The 22798-nt window shown below is 40.6% G+C and overlaps 1 protein-coding gene across 1 annotated transcript in view; it reads right to left on the bottom strand.

Moving 5' to 3' along the window:
• Positions 1-22798, bottom strand: part of CA8 (carbonic anhydrase VIII) — a 79926-nt gene that overhangs the window by 29725 nt on the left and 27403 nt on the right. The window contains exons 4-6 of the mRNA XM_005871667.2: positions 9538-9633; positions 2892-2954; positions 29-77 (exon numbers count right to left, since the gene is read on the bottom strand). Coding sequence (XP_005871729.1) covers positions 29-77; positions 2892-2954; positions 9538-9633 — 208 coding nt within the window. The remainder of the gene's footprint in view (positions 1-28; positions 78-2891; positions 2955-9537; positions 9634-22798) is intronic.

The raw sequence follows: 22798 nt of genomic DNA, 5'->3' as shown, positions 1-22798 counted from the left end.
TTTATACAATCCATCCATGTACACTTACCCGGTAATAAAGTGTTAGGATTAAAGCAGGGTATTATTTTGGACTTCCCCTAAAAAATAAAAATATATATCCCATGTTAACATAAAATTTCTTAATTTTACAATAAAAGAGTTATTAACACTAAAGAATCCCAGTTGACATCTTTTCTAAAGGACATCATTGGACCCCATAGATTTGTGTCTCCTTCTATCTTCTCATTGGAACAACAGTGACTGGTTCAACAGGACACTGCTGCTCTGAGTCTATGCTATTTCCTTTTCTACCACAGTTCAGTTTTCCCTGGAATTCCTGGTGTGAAATATACAATTGCCTACCTAGTGTCTGTCTGTCCCCTGTCGCCTACTTTTCCTGCTCCTAGCACATCCATACCAGAGACTTGGGCCTTGGAGTAAAATGCCTGAACCCTGGCTCAGGTAATTATTTTGACTTGACTTTCCTCCTGGTACTTTGAACTTGGCATCACAACCTGCCTCCCAAATTCTCATTTTGTCCCATTTGGACTTGGTATTTCAGCTCTCGGATCTCCTCCTCCAGAGAGGGAGATATGTCACGCACATGAAAACATTCTCTTTCAATCCATTTGTATCAAAGCTAAATTTCATTTTCAAAGAAAATATTTGTCCCTGGGCGGAGTGGCTCAGTGGTTGAGCATCAACCTATGAACCAAGAGTTCAAGGTTTGATTGCCGGTCAAGGCATATGCCCAGGTTGCAGGCTCGATCCCCAGTGAAGGGCATGCAGGAGGCAGCCAATCAATGATCCTCTCTCATCACTGATATTTCTCTCTTCTCTCCCTCTCCCTTACTCTCTGAAATCAATAAAAATATATTTAGGGGAAAAAAAAGAAAGTATTTGTGCCCTTATTCAATAATCATATTAATAGCCAGTATTGTAAATAGTGCTAAATTGCTCAGGCCTTTGAGGCAGACAGACATGTCACAGCAGTTGGATATCTCTTATAAGATTACTTTGTGCATGCAGACATAACAGAGAAAGTTAATGCCTAACCTCTACATCTCCTCTTCCTTACTTTCAGAGACTCTTTGACTCACTAAAGCAGCGGTTCTCAACCTGTAGGTCGAGACCCCTTTGGGGGTCGAATGACCCTTTCACAGGGGTCGCCTAAGATCATCGGAAAACACATATATAATTGCATATTGTTTTTGTGATTAATCACTATGCTTTATGTTCAATTTGTAACAATGAAAATACATTCTGCATATCAGATATTTACATTACGATTCATAACAGTAGCAAAATTAGTCATGAAGTAGCAACGAAAATAATTTTATGGTTGGGGGTCACCACAACATGAGGAACTGTATTAAAGGGTCGCGGCATTTGGAAGGTTGAGAACCACTGCATTAAAGAATCCAGCTTGCCCGACCGGTGTGGCTCAGTGGTTGAGCATCAACTGGTGAACCAAGAGGGCACATGCCCAGGTTGTGGGCTCGATCCCCGGTGGGGGGCGTGCAAGAGGCAGCCAATTGATGTTTCTCTCTCATCAATGTTTCTATCTCTCTATCCCTCTTCCTTCCTCTCTCTAAAAAAATCAATAAAAATATATTTATTTTTTTCAAAAAGAATCCAGCTTACTTGCCTCCCACCATCCTCCTGACTTATGTCATATTAGCTGAAGAAATAAAGGAAAATTTCTCCACCAAATTTCTATCAGACAAATGTCAGTGGAAAATGTGTCCTCACACCCTTTTTCCCAGCTTCTTTGACTACTCAGTGCTTTCCCTTGGTGCCTGAATTCGTTCTGAGCCGCTCAGATCTCTGTGAGAGGCTCTTGTCTGGTTCAAGATGCAATGGGCTTGTGCTAGTGTAGAGCTAATCAGACTTCATTCCCAGATGGATTTCAGAATTGGCTTTGGGTCGCCTCCAAGGCCACTGAATTCTATTGACTTAATGGAAGCATACAGGTACTGTTTACAACAGAACTTGGCTTCCCAGCAATGCTAGGCTGAGTCACTGCAGGGTCAAATCAATCTTCATCACCTCCTGTGAAATACATTATCCTATGGCTTATGCGTACTTGTCTTTATTTTTCTTTTCTTTTTTTTACCTAAGTACTGTGAGGTAAGGTTGCCATAGTTTTTATTCATTTTGTTTACACAACTTTCCTATAACCAATGGGCGGAAAGTGTTCACCCAGCAGGCCTGGGTTGCTCAAATCTTCACATTTCAAAAAATGGCCTGTCTTCAAGACTGGCCCTTGTCAATATAAAATTGTATGTCAACTGTAATGAAAAAGTAAAACAACAACACATTTTTTTCAAAAAATATTTTTTAAAGAAATATCTGTTAAAAAAAAAAAAAAGACTGGCCCTTGGCTGGCCCTTGGCTGACCATCTCCGAGCCCTGGGAATATTCTGCCTTAAAGAGTGTTGTGTGTGCCGGAGGCCTTGGCCCATGGTGTACCAGTTTGACCAGATAAGTTGACTAATAATGTGACTTATGATGAATGTCTAGTTCAGCAGAGGATCGGGGTGGAAGGGCTGGGGTCAGAGTGGCTGAGGTCAGTCACACAGACATGAAGACCCTAGACACCAAGGTCAAGTAAGGTTCCCTGGTTGGCAATAAATACCTCACACGTGTTATGCCACATCACTCCTGGGAGAATAGGGGTGTCCTCATGCCACTCCACCCAAAGACTATGCCTGGTTTCTCCTGACTTATGCCCATGAGCCTTTCACTGCACTGGGTTTTCACCTGTTTCCTCCCGCTGCCATAGACCACAACCATGAGAATAACAGCTTTTCTGTGAGTCCTTTTAGTGAGTCCTCCAGCCTGAGGGTGGCCTTTGGGGACCGACCTCTTAGACAACCAGGATTTTTATTTTCTTTAAAACAGTGACTTACCTTATACTGAATATCCTGGAGGATTTCGGTCACAGCCTTTAGGCCTACATGTTCTTTTCCTATCTGAAATATATAAAGCATATGCCATTAACCACAAAAGTATTAAATACTTAGCTTTTGCTCAAAATAACTAATTATAGTAGCGAGGATCAAGTCCACCTGAATTTCCTTCTTGGGGAATAAATCAATGACCTTTTCATGAATAACCGGGGAAACATTCACAGAAGGTAACTGAAGCTGTAACAGAAGCTATAGCACAATCAAATATTAGATATGTTCTTGGACGTTTCCAAGAACCCATCTAAATTCATCATGCTGTGTACAAGGCTGCAAATATGTCAAATCATCTAACACAGCAATACAAAAGTTTCAAGGATACTTCTGAATCAAAATTCCTCATCACATGCCCAAACCCTTCCATTTTTACATCTGACATGTCTAGATTATTGTTATAAAGATTTTATCAATGTTGAAAATTTTCATTAACTCAGAAAAGTGGGTATGTGCTTTTATAGGCTAAAGTCACCGACATCAGGACATTTCTTGATTACAACTGCACATAATTTCTATAATCACCTTTGTATTTTCAAATAATAATATGCTGTTCATGACTTTCTATGTTAAAACATTATATATCGTGACATCTTTTTCTTGTATACAATGCTCTAAGGAACTTGAGACTTTAAAAAAAATCTTACATTAAGTATTCTTGAATTTACATTTAAAAATTGTAAGTGCAATCTGATTTCCACTTTTCAATCAAGTTTCACTGGTCCAGGATAATGGGACACCTTGATAGGGGAGAGGATCTATAACCTCAGATAATCATTGCTATTGTTCACTTTTTCTCTTCCACATAAGTTTCTAGGGAATGACCTCTAAGGCGCTAGAATAGCTAGCAGCATGTTTGTATTCTCTGTTTCTCTCTATGTGAATCAATTGTGAAACATGCTAGTGGACAGGCATCAAGGAGGAAAGAAAAGAGAGAAGAAATCTGCACAATCTAAGATATGCCAATCAGTTAACAATAATCAAGACTTTACTTTCCAAGTGTTTGCCATTCCTGAGGTAGGCTCTAAAAACAGAAAATAAATTCTCTGGTGAAAAAAATACCTGAGGCAACTGAGTTCCTGAGTGCAAAAGCCCACGTGGGCCCTTCTTTGTTTTATTGGTTTAACTGTGGTGTAGCATTTGGAGGCCTGTGCCTAGAGCTGTTTTCATTTCCTGCGTCTCCGTCACATGGTAACTCCGAAGAGTCCGCATGTGAATGTTGTAAGGCCACATAAAGTAGTGGTTCAGGAGCAAGGTCATGTGGGTTGGATGCCTGAGTTCTGACTCTGACTCACTTTTCAGCCTTGAGCAAGTTTACTCAACCTCTATGCCTCATCTATACAGTGCGGAGGATAAAAGCGATGGGGTTGAAGATAAGACTAAACCAAACAGATACCTTAGAACAGGACATAGTGCAATGTAAGTCAATTAATATCACCCATATTGTTCTTACTCAGAAAGCCATACAGTATCAAGTAAGTTCTTACATATAGCAGCACTCAATAACTATCACTGGCCCCTTCTGTCTATAGAGGTTCTTCACTTTGTGGGCAAAGCTTTGTATCCAGCCACAAACTCAAGCTACTATTCCATCTCTTCCCTTCCCTTCTCTGCCAGATTTTTATCTGCAGAGGTTATAAGCACCAAAAAGCAAGTATAGATGACACTCTGCACACCCCAACCCCTAAATCCTACAGTAACCGAGGTGACAACACACCTGGTGCCAAGAGTCCACCAGGAGCTAGGAGACCAATTCACTTCTTACCTCTCACCTTTGCCATCTTTCACCACCACCCAAAATGCAAGCCCTCTGGTCACTTTCCTCTCCTAGAATTTCAGCTCTTCATTGCCGTGTATTTTTCCACCTCCCCTCATTTCCCACTATGCCAGCGGTTCTCAACCTGTGGGTCGCGACCCCTTTGGCGGTCGAACGACCCTTTCATAGGGGTTGCCTAAGACCATCCTGCATATCAGATATTTACATTACGATTCATAACAGTAGCAACATTACAGTTATGAAGTAGCAACGAAAATAATTTTATGGTTGCTTTCACAGGGGTCGCCTAAGACCATCCTGCATATCAGATTTTACATTACGATTCATAACAGTAGCAACATTACAGTTATGAAGTAGCAACGAAAATAATTTTATGGTTGGGTCACAACATGAGGAACTGTACTTAAAGGGCCAGAAGGTTGAGAACCACTGCACTATGCCCTCTGAGACAGGTAACTCCGCATCTTTGACAAGCTCTTCTACCACCTCCTGGTCTATGTGGACGCCCTCGGGTCCACACAAGGTCACAGCTCTCCCAGGCTTTGACTGGACACTGTGCAGCTCCCTCACATGAGACTGAAGCTGTGGTCAGTGCCCTGCTGTTACCGTCAGACCCATGTGCATAGGCTGTCCTCTGAGTGGACCATCCGCCACGGTCGCTATCATTTTCTTCTTGTCATTTACTGACACACTGGTCACTCCCTCGCAGTCATCACCCCCTGCCATCACTCTGGAGGACTTCATCATCCATAGTAGTCACCCGTCCCCTCCTGGCATGTCTCTTTACCCTCAGCCCCATCCTACCTCTGCAAACCATCCTGGGAACGCACCCTGGATTTTTTTTCACTCTGAAAACTTCTCACCTAACCAGCTCTCCTCTCTTGCCTCTCTTCCCATTAATGGAGCACAAGGAGCCAACTCTCAGGAGACTCTTGGCTTGGTCTCCTTCCCTTCCTGCCCATACTGACTGACATCTCTGCAAACACTCTCCATTACCTACTCCTTTTGTCCTCCTGAATCATCTGCTATGTAACGGATCAGTGGAACAATTTGCTAGAATCCTCTGCTCCTCTACCTGGATTGAGAACCATCCACAGTACACTGTCCTGTACAATCTGAGATAACCAGGCTCATGTGGGTCTCCCACACCAACTGTCAAGTCTATTATCATTCTTCTTTGGGCTATTCCAAAACCCAATTCCAAATCCACATTTCCTTTGCTCTATAAATAATTTTGCTTTCCTTTCTCAGAGATAATAAAGGTCATCAGGCATGAACTTCCCTAATTTCCTTCCTTTTCCACCTACAAATTCATCCCCTTTCTACCCACCTCTTCCTTTGGGCCTCTATTTTGAATAAAGGGTGGTTACCCAAGGTTAGTCCATACACATATGCCATATGCTCTCCATCCCATGCCCTCCTGCCCCCTCCAGGACTTTCCTATGTCCATTATCCCCTTTCTTGCCGGTATTTTTAAACCTTACACCCTCACTGCCTCTTTTTGCTCAGAATAAAAACACAGGCAAATCTCAAAAATGAAACAAACAGGCCTTCACTGTACATCCCCAAGTTATTATCCCTTTTGTCTTTCTTTTCTTGAGTCAAACTCCTTGAAAGGGACATCTATACTCACTGCCCTGAGTCCCCCTTCCCCCATTTTCCCACCCAAGTGTGACACCCTGGGGTGAACTACAGTCCCTCTCCTCTCTGCTCCAACTGACAATCCTTATCAGTCCTTCTTTCCTTCATGAAATTTTGCTTTCAAGTTTGTGTAATTTTACTTTCTCCTGAAAGGCACTGTCACAGAGATAACCAGAATTTTTCCTCAGAGCAAACGTATGGAAAGTTAGAACAAGTGTTCATGCTCTCAGACTTCCCCTTGCCTCCAATATTGAGCGTGTTCCTGGAAATACTCATGCTGGTTTCAAAAGTCTTGGCTTTCCACCCAATGCTCTAACTGTCCCTTCCCTTCCATATATGACCACTTGGTCACTGGAATTCTTATTTTTATTTTTTTTTTAAAGAATGAGACAACAGAGTGGAAGAATGGTTTCTGGTGCCAATTGGTGACATTAAATCGCTGTATGACTATAAACACTGACTTGACCTCTCTGGCCCTTCATTTCCCTTCTGTAAGATAGAGGAGGAAGAAGGCTAAAATGTCCAGGGTTTCCTTCACCTCTAAGTCTTTTTTCACATCAAGTATATAATAAGACAAAGTTAACAAGATTCATCTTAGGAATTAGATTCATTTGGGGGGTGTATTTTTTGTTTTGTTTTTATAACTTCATTTTTATATTTTTATTTTTGACACAACTACACATGTCCCTACCCCCACACCCCACTTTGCACACTGCCTCTGTCCCTCCTTCCCTCTGACCATCATTCACCTTCGATTACATTTTTACCTCTGAAAGCATATGGTCCACTTTTGTACATTTCACTCAATTTATATAATATACTTTGTCCACCACAGAGATCAAATCCCAACTTTATATTAACTATATCTATCAAGGTCTTTGCCTGTCTTATTTTATCCATGTTTTCTATGAGGCACTTCCAATCATCTTGGAGTGAAAATTATTAACAGCAAAGAACAAAAGAAATCCACTACAGGATTGCATTATTGATTTTCCTTAGATTTTGCAGTAAGCCAGAGTCCACAAATATTTTCAAATTCTTTTTCCTCTGCTTTCAGAACACATTTTTTAAATCATTTCTCCCAAGTCCCTCCATGGCACTCTGAAAAAAATATCTAACAAGTAAATGAACCAGTTTCTACTAATGAATATGACTGCTCTCTCATGACCCACAGAGACCAAGTTCCCTACTTTTAAATTGTCAGTGTTCTCTGTATATGTGTTTAATGTCCCCACTACTAAAATTTAAGGGAGACCAACAAATACTCTGGGTTCCAGTTCAAGATGGCAGTATAGAAAAACCCTGAGCTCATCTCCTCCCACAAACAAAAACATCTACAAAAGACCCCAAATAGCAATCTTGAGAAAGGAGAACAAAGCTAGAGATATCATGCTTCCTAATTTCAAAGTATACTACAAAGCTAAAATAATCAAAACAGGATGGTACTCATACCAAAACAGACACATAGACTAAAGGAACATTGTAGCGAGCCCAGAAATAAACCTACATATATGGTCAATTAATCTACGACAAAGAAAGCAAGGATATACAATGGAGAAAAGACAGCCTCTTCAATTGACAGTGTTGGGAAAATTGGACAGCTACATGCAAAAGAATGAGACAGAACCACTTTGTTATACCGTATACAAAAATGAACTAAAAATGGATTAAAGGCTTAAAAGTAAGACATGAAACCATAAAACTCCTAGAAGAAACATAGTCAATAGACTCTTTGACATCAGTCATAGCAATATTTTTTTTTTGGATCTGTCACCTCAGACAAGAGCAACAAAAGCAAAAATAAATGGGACTATATCAGACTAAAAACTTTTTGCACAGTAAAGGAAACCATCAACAAAACAAAAAGTCAACCTATTGAATGGGAGGAGATATTTGCAAATATATCCAATAAGGGGTTAGTGTCTAAAGTATACAAAGAATGTATATAACTCAATATCAAAAAAAAAACAATATGATTTAAAAATGGGGAGATTATCTAAATGGGCATTTTTCCAAAGATAACATACAGATGACCAACAGGCAAATGAAAAGATACTCAACATCACTAATCATCAGGGAAATACAAATCAAAACAACCATGAGATACCACCTCACACCTGTCAGAATGGCTATTATCTAAAAGATAATAAATAACAAGTATTCACAAGAATGTGGACAAAAAGGAACCCTTGTGCACTGTTGGTGGCATTGTAAATTAGTGCAGCCACTACAGAAAATAGTATGGAAGCTCCTCAAAACGTTAAAAATAGAACTACCATGTGATCTAGCAATACCACTTCTGGGTATATATCCAAAAAGAAATGAGAACACCAATTAGAAAAGATATGCAACCTTAATTTTACTGCAGTATTGTTTACAATGGCCAAGATATGGATGCCAACTAAGTGACTATTGATAGATGAATGGATAAAGAAGATGCAATATATATTATTAAACACACACACAGGAATATTACTCAGCCATAAAAAAGGATGAAATCTTGCCCGGCTGGCATCACTCAGTGGTTGAGCATCAACCTATGAACCAGGAGGTTGCAGTTCAATTCCCAGTCAGGGCACATGCCTGGGTTGCGGGCTCAAATCCCCAGTGTGGGGCATGCAGGAGGCAGCCCATCAATGATTCTTTCTCATCATTGATCTCTCTCTCTCTCTCTCTCTCTCTCTCTCTCTCTCTCTCTCTTCTCTCCCTTCATCTCTGAAATTAATAAAAATATATTTTAAAAAAAAGAAATCTTGCCATTGGCAACAACATGGATAGACCTAGAGGGTATTAGGCTGAATAAAATATGTCAGACAGAGAAAGACAAATACTGTATCATTTCACTTATATGTGAATTCTAAAACAAACAAATAAAACAGAAACAGGCTCAGATACAGAGAACAAACTGATGGTTTTCTGGGGGCAGAGGGGTGGAGGTATGGGCAAAAAAGGTGAAGGGGATTAAGAGGTACGCTCTTCTGGTTAGAAAATAAATAAGTAAGAAGGGTACAGGATACAGCATGGGGATACAGTCAATATTACTGTAAACATTTTGTGTGGTGACAGATGGTTATTAGAGACTTATCATGGTGATCATTTCGTAAGTATATATATATCTTGCAAAATGAATTGGAAACAAGCATTTGAACAATTCAACAATCATAGGAGACCATTTACCTGAACAAACAAAGCAATGATGGCGATTCCATGCGGCTTCCCCACAGCCTCGTCAATACTGCCAAACAGGGTGGAGTTCCAGTGGATCAGATGCAACTGGGTGAGCAAGAACAGACAGGTGACCTCGTTACTTAATGTACCCCCCATAGAGAAAAACAAAGACAGATCAACTTTCCGTAACTATGTGTATATGGTGTCATAAGCAACAAGAGTATCACCAAGAGACACTATAGATTACTGCCTTAACACAGCAATTCCCCTGTAGGAATTTCTTCCTTCTTACTTCTGAGCAGAAGCAATGCTTAGTGGCTTGCTGCCTCTCCAGTTGTGCTTTAGTCCTAATCAGGACCACATCGGAGACTGGCAAATTTCCCACTGATTTGGTTGCCTTTCTTTAAATGTCATACCCTCTGGATCTCAATGGAACAAACACGAGAACTCAAAGGATTAGTACCTGCAGTATTTCCATCAAGAATAAGGCAAAGCCTGTCTCAAATTCTGGTAAATTATTTCAACCTTCTAAGCCAGGGGTGGGGAACGTCCGGCCCAAGGGCAGCATAAGGCCCACGAAATCACTTGGTCTGGCCCTGCCAAGGCATTAGGGGTGATTTCATTAAACGTATGGAAAAATGTAGCAGGCTAATTTTTAAGTTGATAATTCTGTATGGCCCGTGAATAATGTTATAAATATCCAAATGGCCCTTGGCAGAATAAAGGTACCCCACCCTAAGCATATCCAGAGATAGGATCCTATAAAAAAATACTGCATCTTTTTAAAGCCATGGTGAAATAAAAAAAATGCTGATGTGGAGCTCTAAAAGAAGGCCATTTCCGGCACTGGAGATAAAGTTTAATCTGTGAAGGAATGACAAACAATGCTCAAGAGGACTCCCTCACTCCTGGTCTCATAAAGCTTTGTCGCTTTCAAGTTTATCTCGAATATGCACTTGTTCCTACAGCCCTGATGAAACACTTGCAAGAAGCCAAATTCAATTCCCTGGCTAAAATTAAATGGCCACTGAGGTTCTTAGTATAATAGTATCTAGGTAAGCCTCTACCTAGAATACTATCTTCGTCACTCTAGCTTTTAATCATAATTACTTACCACCTTAAAATACTGCCTCATTTAAAAATTAGTTCTAATCCAAAAATACATAGCTACAATTCAATCACCATGTCATTTTAGCATCCATATTAAAATATTATGGAAAATTATCATGAGGATTGCCACAAATTTGATGGGGTTTTTCCTGCTAAATGTGTCCAAGAATCTGAAATTTTAAAGCTGACCACCAGAGGGAGGTAATGAAGTCTTCGGCCCATATGTAATAGAAACGGTAGCCTAGGAAAAGACTACTAATATACCCAAGATAAGGGTAGGTCAGGCTCTGAAAAATCCACAAGGACTATGACTGCCCAATAAATTTAACTGTCAAGGCACTGCCTTTAAGAAAACAATGTTTTATAACCTTTCCGTTAATAATGAAAGACCGACCAATTTTAATCTTTCCTTTTCTGGCTGCAACAATAGCATAGCCGTCCCAGTGGTACAGATAAGTGTACAGAGGTGTAGATAAGAACTGACTGCCTTAGTTAAATCAACAAAGAAGGCCCAAGGTTGAAATCTAATTGTATTCGACAAATTACTAACTTCAAATCAACATTTTTCTTACTTCTCATAGCCACATTATGGGGTATATTTTCTGATACAAAACAAATAAACCAAAAAAGAATGGTCTCTTTTTTTTTCTTTTTTGTCACCCCTCACAATCCAGCAACATCATCACTGACACCAACTCTTCAAAATCTGGTGCACATTTTTTTGTGTTTAAAAATGTAAGGGTACCCACTCCATAAGTGTGTGCTGCACATGGTGACTTCATTTCCAAGAGTGTAGTACAGCCCTGGTGGGGTGGCTCAGTTGGTTGGAGCATTGTCCCATACACCAAAAGGTTGCGGGTTTAATCCCCAGACAGGGTGCATACAGAAGGCAACTGATCAATGTTTCTCTCTCTGTATCCTCTCTCTCCCTCCCTCCACCCCCTTTGTCTCTCTCTCGAAATCAATAAAAACATAACCTTGGATAGGATTTTTTTTTAAAGAGTATAATACAGAAGAGTAACTTTACAGTGGAGAAATCTGACAAATACTACCTGAGCCAGGTGATCAAGGTCAACATCAACAGTTATCAGTCATGTTGCTAGTACCGATGGTTAATTCAATTACCAAGCAAATTTCTGACACATTCTGGAAACGAGCTGTAACCTACTATGTATTTAATTATATGTAGTAGTAACTCAGATGCGCAATCCACAAACATAATAACACTCTACAGTTTCTTGTCTCTCAGCGTTAGCTCACTCCACCTGTCTGCTAGGGCTGCCATGACAAAGTACCACAGACTGGGTGGTGCAAACAACAAATAACTTGTTTTCTCACAGTTCTGGGGGCTGGAGTCCAAGATCAAGGTGTCAGTAGGTTTGGTTTCTTCTGAGGCCTCTCTCCTTGCTTGTACATGGCTGCCTTTTCCTTGTGTCCTCATATCGTCTTTTCTCTGGGCATATCTATGTCCAAATTTCCTCTTTTTATAAGGACACCAGTCATACTGGATTAGGGCCCATCCTAACAACCTCATTTTAACCTAATTACCTCCACAAAGATCCTGTCTCTAAATATGGTCACCTTCTGATGTACTAAGAGTTAAGACTTCAACATATAAATAGGGGGGGGGGGAGCACAATTCAGCCCAAACACCTTTTTTCTCACCTTTTCCTCACCTTAATGAAGCTTTTCAGATCTAAAAGCTTGAATTGTTCACATCAATTTCTGCACTCCCACAGTCCCTTCTTTATTCCTATCATCTTGTATTTTGCCTTATGTTAGTGTTGCTCTGTTCCATAAAGCAAAGCCATGTAGATACAGAAAAATGATCAGTGTATTTGAATAACTAAGAGTAGCTTGTGGGTAACTAACGGGTACGGAAGGCTGGCAGTGACAGGAAAGATGAGGCTAGAAAGCTAGAGGGGTTCAGATTGCAGAGCCTTAAATTTTATCATGACTGTGTTTTGGGAATCACCAAAGTAATATTGCAGTGAATATTATCATTACTTATGCTGTTTAGACCCAAACAAACTCCCCATACCAATGTCTTTCCTTCAAAGGCCCTTCTGGCAGTGTGGGGGTGAACTGGAAGTGTGAGACCTGGGAGGCTACCACAAAAGTTCCAGCTGAAAAATCATGATAGGGGTGTGGGATGGTTCATTTTATGTGCCAACGTGGCTAGTCCACAGTGCCCAGCTGTTTGGTCAAACATCCTTCTCAGTGGTTCTCAACCTTCTGGCCCTTTAAATACAGTTCCTCATGTTGTGACCCCAACCATAAAATTATTTTCGTTGCTACTTCATAACTGTAATGTTGCTATTGTTATGAATCATAATGTAAATATCTGATATGCAGGATGGTCTTAGGCAACCCCTGTGAAAGGGTCGTTCGACCGCCAAAGGGGTCACAACCCACAGGTTGAGAACCGCTGGTCTAGATGTTGCTATGACGGCATTTTTTTAGATATAACCTTTAAATCAGTAAACTTTGAATAAAGCAGATTACCTTCCATAACGTGGTTGAGGTCCCCCAAAGGAGAAGCAATTCTACCTCCAGATAATAACATAAAAATTCCACCTCAGCTTCCAGTCTATGGCCTGCCCTAAAGTTTTCAGATTTGCCAGTTTCCACAATCACATGAGCCAGTTCCTTAAAATAAATCTTAATTCGTCATCTCTCAATAAATAGATAAATAGATAGACAGACACAGACATAGATATAGACAGACATACATAGACGTAGGCGTAGACATAGACATAGACGTAGACATAGACCTGTTTAGATATATATCTGTTTCTCTGGAGAACCCTGACTAATACAGGTTGTGCAAACAAATTTTAAAAAGTATAAAGATGAATGGAGATTTTAATCTGAACAAGACTAGTAGCAACAGGAATAAAGACATGGTTCTAACAATTAAAATTACAATATTTGGAATGTATTCTCCTAACAGTAAACACGGTTCTTTTGGGGAAGGGAAATGGGAACACAACAATCCACTGATGATCAGAAGGAACATATTAGAACTTTTACTGATGTTTATTTTTTTTTTAATATATTTTTATTGCTTAAATTATTACAAAGAGTATTACATGTTTCTCCTTTTTTTTCCCCCGCCCTTGACAATCCCCTGGCCTCCCTTACCCCAACCCTCTCTGGCCTTCCCGCTGCAGTTTGACAATCAGTTTGAGGCAGCTCTGCCTCTGTATCTATTATTGTTCAAAAGTTTGTAATGGTCTTTATTATCCATGTATGAGTGAGATCATGTGGTATTTTTCCTTCATTGACTGGCTTATTTCACTTAGCATAATGCTTTCCAGTTCCATCCATGCTGTTGCAAATGGTAAGAGTTCCTTCTTTTTTACAGCAGCATAGTATTCCATCGTGTAGATGTACCACAGTTTTCTAATCCATTCATCTACTGATGGGCACTTAGGCTGTTTCCAAATCTTAGCTATGGTGAATTGTGCTGCTATGAACATAGGGGTGCATATATCCTTTCTGATTGGTGTTTTTGGTTTCTTGGGACTGATGTTTATTTTTATCCAAAGCCTTTTGTATTTCAAGTTTCCTATGCTTCATAAAGTAGATTTGATAGAAGGTAGATATATAAAGAGAGAGATAAATGATAGATAGAAAGAAAATACATATTAGTTCATGAATGTAATTTATTTAAAAATATAGACATACCAGAGGCCCAGTGAGAATGGAGAGCAGCTTACCAATTTGTAGGAAGGACCAAGTATATAAAGGCCCCTTAGCATTTCTAAGGAGTATAAGGGTTAAATAGAGCTATTACTGCCTCTGCTGCCTAGACTCCCACGGCCCCACTCGGCTCAGTCACTTCGCTCCTTTAGGGTCCATTGGCCTGGAGATGACCCCAGGCAGGACTCAGCCTCACTAAGACCTTCTGGAACCTCGTAAACACACAGCACAGCAGGTGGCACAGGGGCTGCTTCTTGCAGTTTGAACCCAAACTCCAACTATGGTACCGACAACAGTAGTTGGGGGGGAAAAAAGCAAAAAGGGAACAAGATTTCTTCCTCAACGGACACAATGGGCGGTTTTCCACTGTCCCTTCACTGATTCTCTCTCAAAAGACCAAAGGCTTTGGGCTCCCTCCCAACTCAGCTCTGTCAGAGTAGGGAAAGGTGGTTCTCTCCGACAATTAAAGCTGAGTCTCTCCTCACTTCTATTCCCCCCCCCCGCACCTGCGGCTCCCCAACCACAGAGGTCTCAATGGTTGTGGGTGGATGTGGCCTCAGGTGTGCTAATAACGTATGTACCACAAAGAAATAAAAAGGCAAAGGTACATTATTACTCTGCCAGCATCATGACCACCATGCCTTCCCATTAAAAAATCTGACCACGGGATGACAACCCTAAAACATCCTTTTATGTGTTTAGAGAAAACCTTTGACGGAGCTTTTCCCACAGGGCTCACAAATTCCAGCTGCCTGCAATCGATTACCCTGCTACGCCATTAGTACCTGTGAAATGTTCATCTTAATGTACTTAACTCACAGCAATAAATTTGTCCAAAGTTATGAAACTGTGACAAGCCGTAGCCTTATAATCATTTCTTTGTCACTGAGAAAAATAAGTTTGAAGATTTCATGGCAGCCTAACAGAAAGCTATCTGCAAGATAAATGAGGTTTATTATTAACATAAATAACGCGACAGCATTCAAGTACCAAAGAATAAATCATGAGCAATGGGAAAAGCAGTAAAAACTGCAAAGGCAATTATGACTCACAAATTTCCTTCCCCAGCCCCGGGCACTCACACAAGTTCTGTGAAGCCTCCTATCTTCAAGTGCTTAGTGGACATGTCCTTTCCATGCCACCTGAAGCTGAGTATGTCTAGAACTGACATCAATGTCCTTAAAAAATAAAAAGGCACCTTCTCGGTCCCCTGGGGAGGCCGCAACCTCCCAGGCTAGAGGCCTGGAACCCCTTCCCCCTTTATCTCCAACTCGCCAAGGCCTTTCCTGACCCCTAATTGTTTACAAAGCCGAACTAATCTCTCTTTAATGCAGGTTTCACCACATTTTCTCTGCTCAAAAATGTCTAATTTCCTTGTTTTACCCATATCAGGCTTAAATTTCTCTAACTCCTACATTTCTCTAACTATCCCCAAAGAACTCAAATCAAGTGTATCTCTTGGCCCCTCACAATAGCCCCCCATTCGGTTTATGTTCCACTCCCTTGAAATGCTGTTCCCCCCTTCTCCAAATTTTACCTCTCCTCCTAGACCTTGACAGGCATTTGATAGGCAGACAGAGGATGGAGATGATGGAGAGGAGACAGAAACACAACCTGAACCAACGGATATGAAGGAAAAGTGGTAACCGAGGTTTCTACCCTAAATCGCTTACCAAAAGTAAGCTGAGCTCAGTTTTAGATGAGTTGAAAGTTACATCAGAACAGTCCAGCTGGTCTCCCAGAAGGAAGAGATGCAGAACCAGAACTGCCTTGAGAAGAAGGGGCTGGCGGTACAGCATGCAGATCATTGTCCCAGATATCTAGAGAGCCTCGGGCCACCCCTGAAGCAAGGCATGAAGGAGACTGAAGCTTTGGGAGGTGGTGCCATGAGGAAAAGGATATCAAACATGCAGGAGGAAACCCTGAAAACCCCCAGGTCCTGTTAGGATAAAAGAGGAAGGCTTTCTAGAGGAAACGGTGATCCACAGTATCAAGGCTACAATAGCTACAAAGAAACAAAAGAAAATGAGGACAACAGGAGATTTGGGATCTACTTTTTTAGATTATTGAGAAGACAGTTGCCGTACAAGGAACAGAGGCAGAATGTAAAGGCCTCAGGATGAAATGAGTGGGGCAGGTGGGCAGCACGAGAAAACAGACATCAAAAGGGAGCAGAAGTGAGTACTGGGTGATACCTTTTTTTTTCTTTAAATCTTTATTGTTCAAAGTATTACATATGTCCCCTTTATCCCTCCCCCCGCCCTCACTGAGCTTTTCTAGCCTGCCCCACCCACCACCCCAGGCCTTCACCATCCTATTGTCTGTGTCCATGTGTTATGCATCTATGCATGCAAGTTCTTTGATTAATCTCTTCCTATCCAGCCACCCTCCCCTGCCTTCCCTCTGAGATTTGACAGTCTGTTCCATGCTTCTATGTCTCTGGATCTATTTTGTTCAACAGCTTTTTTGTTCATTAGATTCTACATATGAGTGAGATCATGTGATATTTATCTTTCTCTGACTTTTTTATTTCACTTAGCATAATACTCTCCAGGTCCCTCCATGCTGTTGCAAATGGTAAGAGTTCTTTCTTTTTTACAGCTGCGTAGTATTCCATTGTGTAGATGTACCACAGCTTTTTTCCCCCACTCATATGCTGATGGGCATTTGGGCTGTTTCCAAATTAGGTGATTTCTTTTTAATGAGGAGAGACAGTGTGCTTGAGTTGAGGCAAAATGCACCTTGCACGTTCAGGATTCTTTAATCCTTTAATGGGTAAAAGTAAAACCTGAAAATTCACACAGGCTGCTATAAATATTTATGTCAGAAATACTCAATGCACTTTTGAACACAGATGTAAGTGACCCTACAAAACATTTTTCTGCCAAACTATTGTCATCAAGAGCTTTGCTCCGAGCTGGGCCTCTACACAGCAGAGATTCGCAGAGGAAGGGACTCAGCAAGAGCAGAGCCCAGTTTCTGGGTCCCGACTTTGCTTAATTGTTTTCCTCAGTCACAAGGAAACGCAACTGTGGGGAGCTGTGAAAAATCCAGCTAGATTTGGAGTTTTGGAAGCCAAGTATCTCACCTCACCCATGCTCTATCACTCCTAAAATATTCTTCTCAGAGCACTCAGAAAGAACTATCAAATTAGAAAAAGGGGGGGGGTGGGGGGGAGTTAATGTCTCAACCACGTTTATGATACTAGGAGTTGAAAGAAAGAAAGACGGAGTTAAGCATTGAAATTTTTTTAAAAGAAAACTGGTGAAATGTTTGAGTAACACAATGGGAGCATTAAATAACTGAAAAACAGCAGAGAAGGCACCCTCTCTCTCCAGGCCCACTCGTAATTACATGAGGCAGCCATTCGTCTGCAGATACATTGAGATTTAGTGTATATTATTTTCAGGTGCTCCTGCACTTTGAGATGTCATTGTCAATATATTATGCAGCTATTAGTCAGAGAAGGACATTCAAGGTGTAGACAGATATAATAGTGACAAAGCGCTGTAAAGCATGGGATGGAAAATAAATTATTTGAAAGCCTATCTCTGTCACCTCCTCGTTGTGTTTGCCTGAACTTAATTATGTACCGTCTCATATAGGTGAAAAGAAAGAGGAGGGTGTGTGGGGAGCATTGCAGAGCATCTTCGTCCATTAATATATTAACACCAAATGGTATTTATAGTGTTCTTAGGGTTCAGAATCCTCATTTTAAAAGGCACTAGTTCTATGTAATTTACAAAAAGATTTTTTTCAAAGCAAAATGATGTCCCCTTTGAATGCTAATTTCCTTTTGTTTACTTCGATGTTGCGGCCCTCTTAGGAACAGGGCACAGTAATACTGTTGGAGCGCTGCTCCCAGGAAGTGAAGCTTCCTTTATAAAAGAAGTGACTTTGAAAGGCTGGAAAAGGGTTGTTGGAACAGTCATAAAAATAAAAGCAAAAATGCATCACTTTGAAATATTTTGTTTAATGTAAGATCAGAAGCAGTTAAAACGAATTCTTTGACATTTGGTTTTCAAGAAATAATCTCTCTTATTTCCTTTAAAAAAATGAATTGTGGGTTATGGCTGCAACTAGATTGCCATAACTTAAATGCTCTATATTTCATTTGCTATTCCATAAAATAAAGAAGGTAAGGAGATTGTCAAAGTGTCTCGGTGTTATAGAACATAAGTCACATACAGATTTCATCTGTTCACTTTGTACGGTGAATCAGTGAAAAATGCCTGCATTCTCTCCCTCCTGTGTCCCCACATAAGAACTACAACTGACAAATGAGGTCTGAAATAATGTCAGCATCCATCAAAACATTTACTGAGTCCTAATAATATCCAAGGTTGCAGTTTTCAATGCTTTCAATATTGTAAATACAAAGAGCTCAAATCTTTTTATAAAAGAATCCAGACTGTGAATAAATAAAAATATAAAATTGACAGTTCAACAGAAGAAAAAGATGAGTAAAAAGGGTTAGTGTGCAATATAAATGATAGAAGGTATTTAGTATTTGTATGTATCTAATGAGCTCCAATGTTACATTCTCCACCAGGCACTGTTCTTCGAAAACATTGCCTCGCTCAGTCCTTACTATCATGTTTATCATGGTGAAGTCCATGACTCTCACCAACACCTTATCTTAAGAAGAAAATAGAGATACAGAAGGTGAGGTAGCCTGCCCCTTTGTTGCACAGCTAACAAGATCCAGGGCATGGCCCAGATGGTTGGGCCCACCACTTCCATGCCAGCTCTCTCCTCCAGAGAGGGAGGGTAGAACATGGATCAGGGTGGAATTCAGTGTGAATGCTCACACACCGCAAACATCATTCTCTACAGAAGCAAGAAAAACCAAGGGAAAGAAATGGAGAGTGTACAACCCAAGAAAGGCTAGTCATCCAGCCGGGCTGTGCCCAACACCAACAGCACACGGTGACAAGTTACACACTTGGTGTGAACGAAAACTCGATGATCTCCTGCAACAATTCCCTGAGCTCTCATAGCCTCTAACCTGCAAGGCCATTACCAAGGCAAGAGGTACTATCTGGAAAGCTCCTGGTAAATAGGAAGGAAATGCTGACTAGAACCAACTCGAGTGGTGAGGAAAAGGAGAAGCTGCAGGCAAGGTAGGAATGGTTGTATTTAAAGACCACGGTCTTCAGTGAAATAAGTAGGATAAAGACAAACACCATATGATTTCACTTACATGTGGAACCTAAAAATAAGACAAATGAACACAAACATGAAACAGAAACAAACTCATAGATACAGAGAACAAACTGATGTTTACCAGAGAAGACGGGGGAGGGGATGAGCACAGAAGGGGAAGGGGATTAAGAAATACAAACTTCTAGCCCGGCCAGCATGGCTCAGTGGTTAAGCGTTGACCTACAAACCAGGAGGTCACAGTTCCATTCCTGGTTAGGGCACATGCCCAGATTACAGGATCGATCCCCAGTGTAGAGTGTGCAAGAGGCAGCAGATCAATGATTCTCCCTCATCACTGACATTTCTATCTCTCTCTCCCCACCTCCCTTCCTCTCAGAAATCAATAAAAATATATTTTTTTAAAATAAATACAAACTTCCAGTTATAAAAAGAAATCATGGGGATATAATGTATGGCATAGGGAATATATTCAGTAATCTCATAATAACTATGTCTGATGACAAATGGTCACTAGACTTATCGTGATCATTTTGTAATGTATATAAATGTTGAGTCACTATGTTGTACACCTGAAATTAATATAATACTGCTTGTCAACTATAATTTTTTAAAAATAAGTGAAAATAAAGAGCATGATCTTTAAAAATAAAATGCTCATCTCCGTTCAGTTTGGTTATGTTCTCATTATGCTGCTTGAACACAACTATTTATTTCCTGAAGGTTTAAAGATAACTAACAATGCCTTCCATTCTAGAAAGCCAGCTCACCTCCATCAGAGTCACAAATTCAAACTCGTCCAGGAACTGGGCTGATGCATGAGGGAAGAATGGAATGAGGCAGGGACCAGGGTAGCTGTGAAAACCGGAAAACCAGTGCCCTGCCCAAAGGTACCTAAATCCCAAAATTTAAAAAGACAGTTCCAGCTGGACCCATCCCTAAATCCAACCCAAAGACCATCAGTTTGCAACCTCTCATGTATATCATTAATATTCTCACATCAAGATCTCCTGCCTGGAAGAGAAACTAACACCATCTGAGCTCTCTCTATGTCCTGTCAGACATCCGCTGTGCTTTCCTCCTTCCCCCATCCTGCCGGTTGAGTTGTCCAGCCTCTTGTCTAGGATCAGCAGCTGCCTCTGCTCTGCTCCATTCTTCTCCTGACCACATGAAGGGCTTTGGTCCATCAGTTCTTCACTCTCCCAAGGTTTGACCTGATGTTTCCCTCTCTATTAGCCACTCACCATCTTATAAATCGGTGCAACTTTTTCTCATCTTTAAAAAAACCACTTCCTTAACCTCACATCTCCTCCTAGTACTTGCTCTCGGCAGCAGACTTTTTCAAAACCTTACCTACACTCCCCATGACCACTTCCTCCCTCCCTTTTCCTCCACGTTCACTGAAATGTCTCTCTCATCCTCATCACTCCCCAAAATCACCAGGAACCTCCTGCTGCTATATTACACCTTTCAGCTTTCCTGACTATTCTACAGCATCGGAAACCTCTGCCTGTTCTTCTCGAACCACTCCCTTCTCATGGGTTCCATGGCAGCACACTCCCCAGGTTTTCCCTCAACAGCCCTTTCATCTTGGGCTTCTTTACTGGTTTCTTTCCCCAGACACGCCCCAAATGGTGGTTCTGTCAGGGCTCCATTCTCTCACCTCTTCTCTTCTCAATCAGCATATTCCTATTGGGTCATCTTATCTACCCCCATGTCTTCAATTGTCATCTAGAAGCCTATAATTCCAAAATGAACATCTTTAACCAAAATCTTTATCCTGAGTCTCGATCCCTTTACTAAACTGCCTACTGAAATATTTTAAAGTTAGCAAAGTCCCTAACTGAAGGGACTAGCATAACTGAAGTCCCTCCACCACCACCTCAGACCTATGTCTCCCTCTTTACTCCTTGCTCTGCGAATGGACCCAAGCCAGAAATCTCATCACTAAGACCTATGTCCTGCCTTTTCCTGCCTTCTTAAAATCTCCCAAATCCACCTGCTTAGCTAATTCCCATGAGCAATCCCTTAGTTTACAAATAGATAATCTATTACTAGAATCACAACCCAGATCTCTTAACTCATCTCCATGCCTCCAAAGTTGGCTTTTCAAATTCGTTCTCCACCTAACAGTTACAACAGTGGCAAGGCTGACCTTGACACCCTCCTGGGACAGTTCATCCGGGGCTTCCTACAGTCCACAGGGTATAGTCAAAACTCCTTAAAAGGCAATGCACTAAAAAATATGTCTTTCTGTGATCTTTAAAAGTGTGGCAATTTTGATTTATTATGTATTGACTATTTCAGGTAAGTTTGTGATAACCAGTATAATAATAAGCTCTGTTTAGTAATCAAAATGCATATAAAACAATTTTGATTGGATTTAAAATTCAGCACTATTTCATTTCTCGCATTCCCAGCTTTATACACTGAAGACACTGCCTACTAACCTAATTTTCAGGAACAATAATATTCAAAATGTTACAATTTACAATAAAATGCACGTATCTGAAAATGTCAAAGGAAAAAAAACATTTTAATCCTCACTGGTAGCACAGAATACTCACAGGCTTTCACTTTTTTTGCAATTATCTAGAGTAAAAATCAGAACAATTTTATTAGAAATATGAGAAGGTACATATTGTAGAGAGAAGAGAACAGTAGCTAGCCCGAGTCTCACCTTGGGCAACTTATTTAACACCTCTTGAACTGATTATTCAGCTGAAAAACAGACATAGCATCTACCTCTAAGGAATATTTTAGTGATTAAATAAGATATGGCATGTGCTTGGCACATAGATTGTCTTCATAAGTGTTAACTCTCTCCCCACAAGTCCCTGAGGATTGCAGTAAAATGCATCTTGCATTATGGCCATGAGATAATGCAAGGGACATAAAACAATATAAATTCCAACAATATAAATATTGTATCCTCAAAATATTGTGAGGAGAATGAACTTTGACAAGCTAAACAAATCAATGTATACATACAGACATATGTAACCAAATTTCATCAAAACATTCCCCATGGAATGGAGGAATTTCCCCATCTCCATTAGATGACTACAGAAGAGGGCTGTCCTAATCTTACAGACAAAAAGCTCTGTAAAAACCTATACCTGTGCTCTGGCCGGGTGGCTCAGTTAGTAGGAGTGTCTTCCCATACACCAAAAGGTCATGGGTTCTATTCCCGGTTAGGGCACCTATGGGAGGCAACTGATCAATATTTCTCTCTCACATTAATGTTTCTTCTCTTCTTTCTCCCTCTCCCCCTTCCTCCCTCCTTCCTTCC

This window comes from Myotis brandtii, unplaced genomic scaffold (assembly GCF_000412655.1).
Source record: "Myotis brandtii unplaced genomic scaffold, ASM41265v1 scaffold351, whole genome shotgun sequence".
Taxonomy (NCBI): domain Eukaryota; kingdom Metazoa; phylum Chordata; class Mammalia; order Chiroptera; family Vespertilionidae; genus Myotis; species Myotis brandtii.
This window is presented reverse-complemented; position numbering and strand designations above follow the sequence as displayed.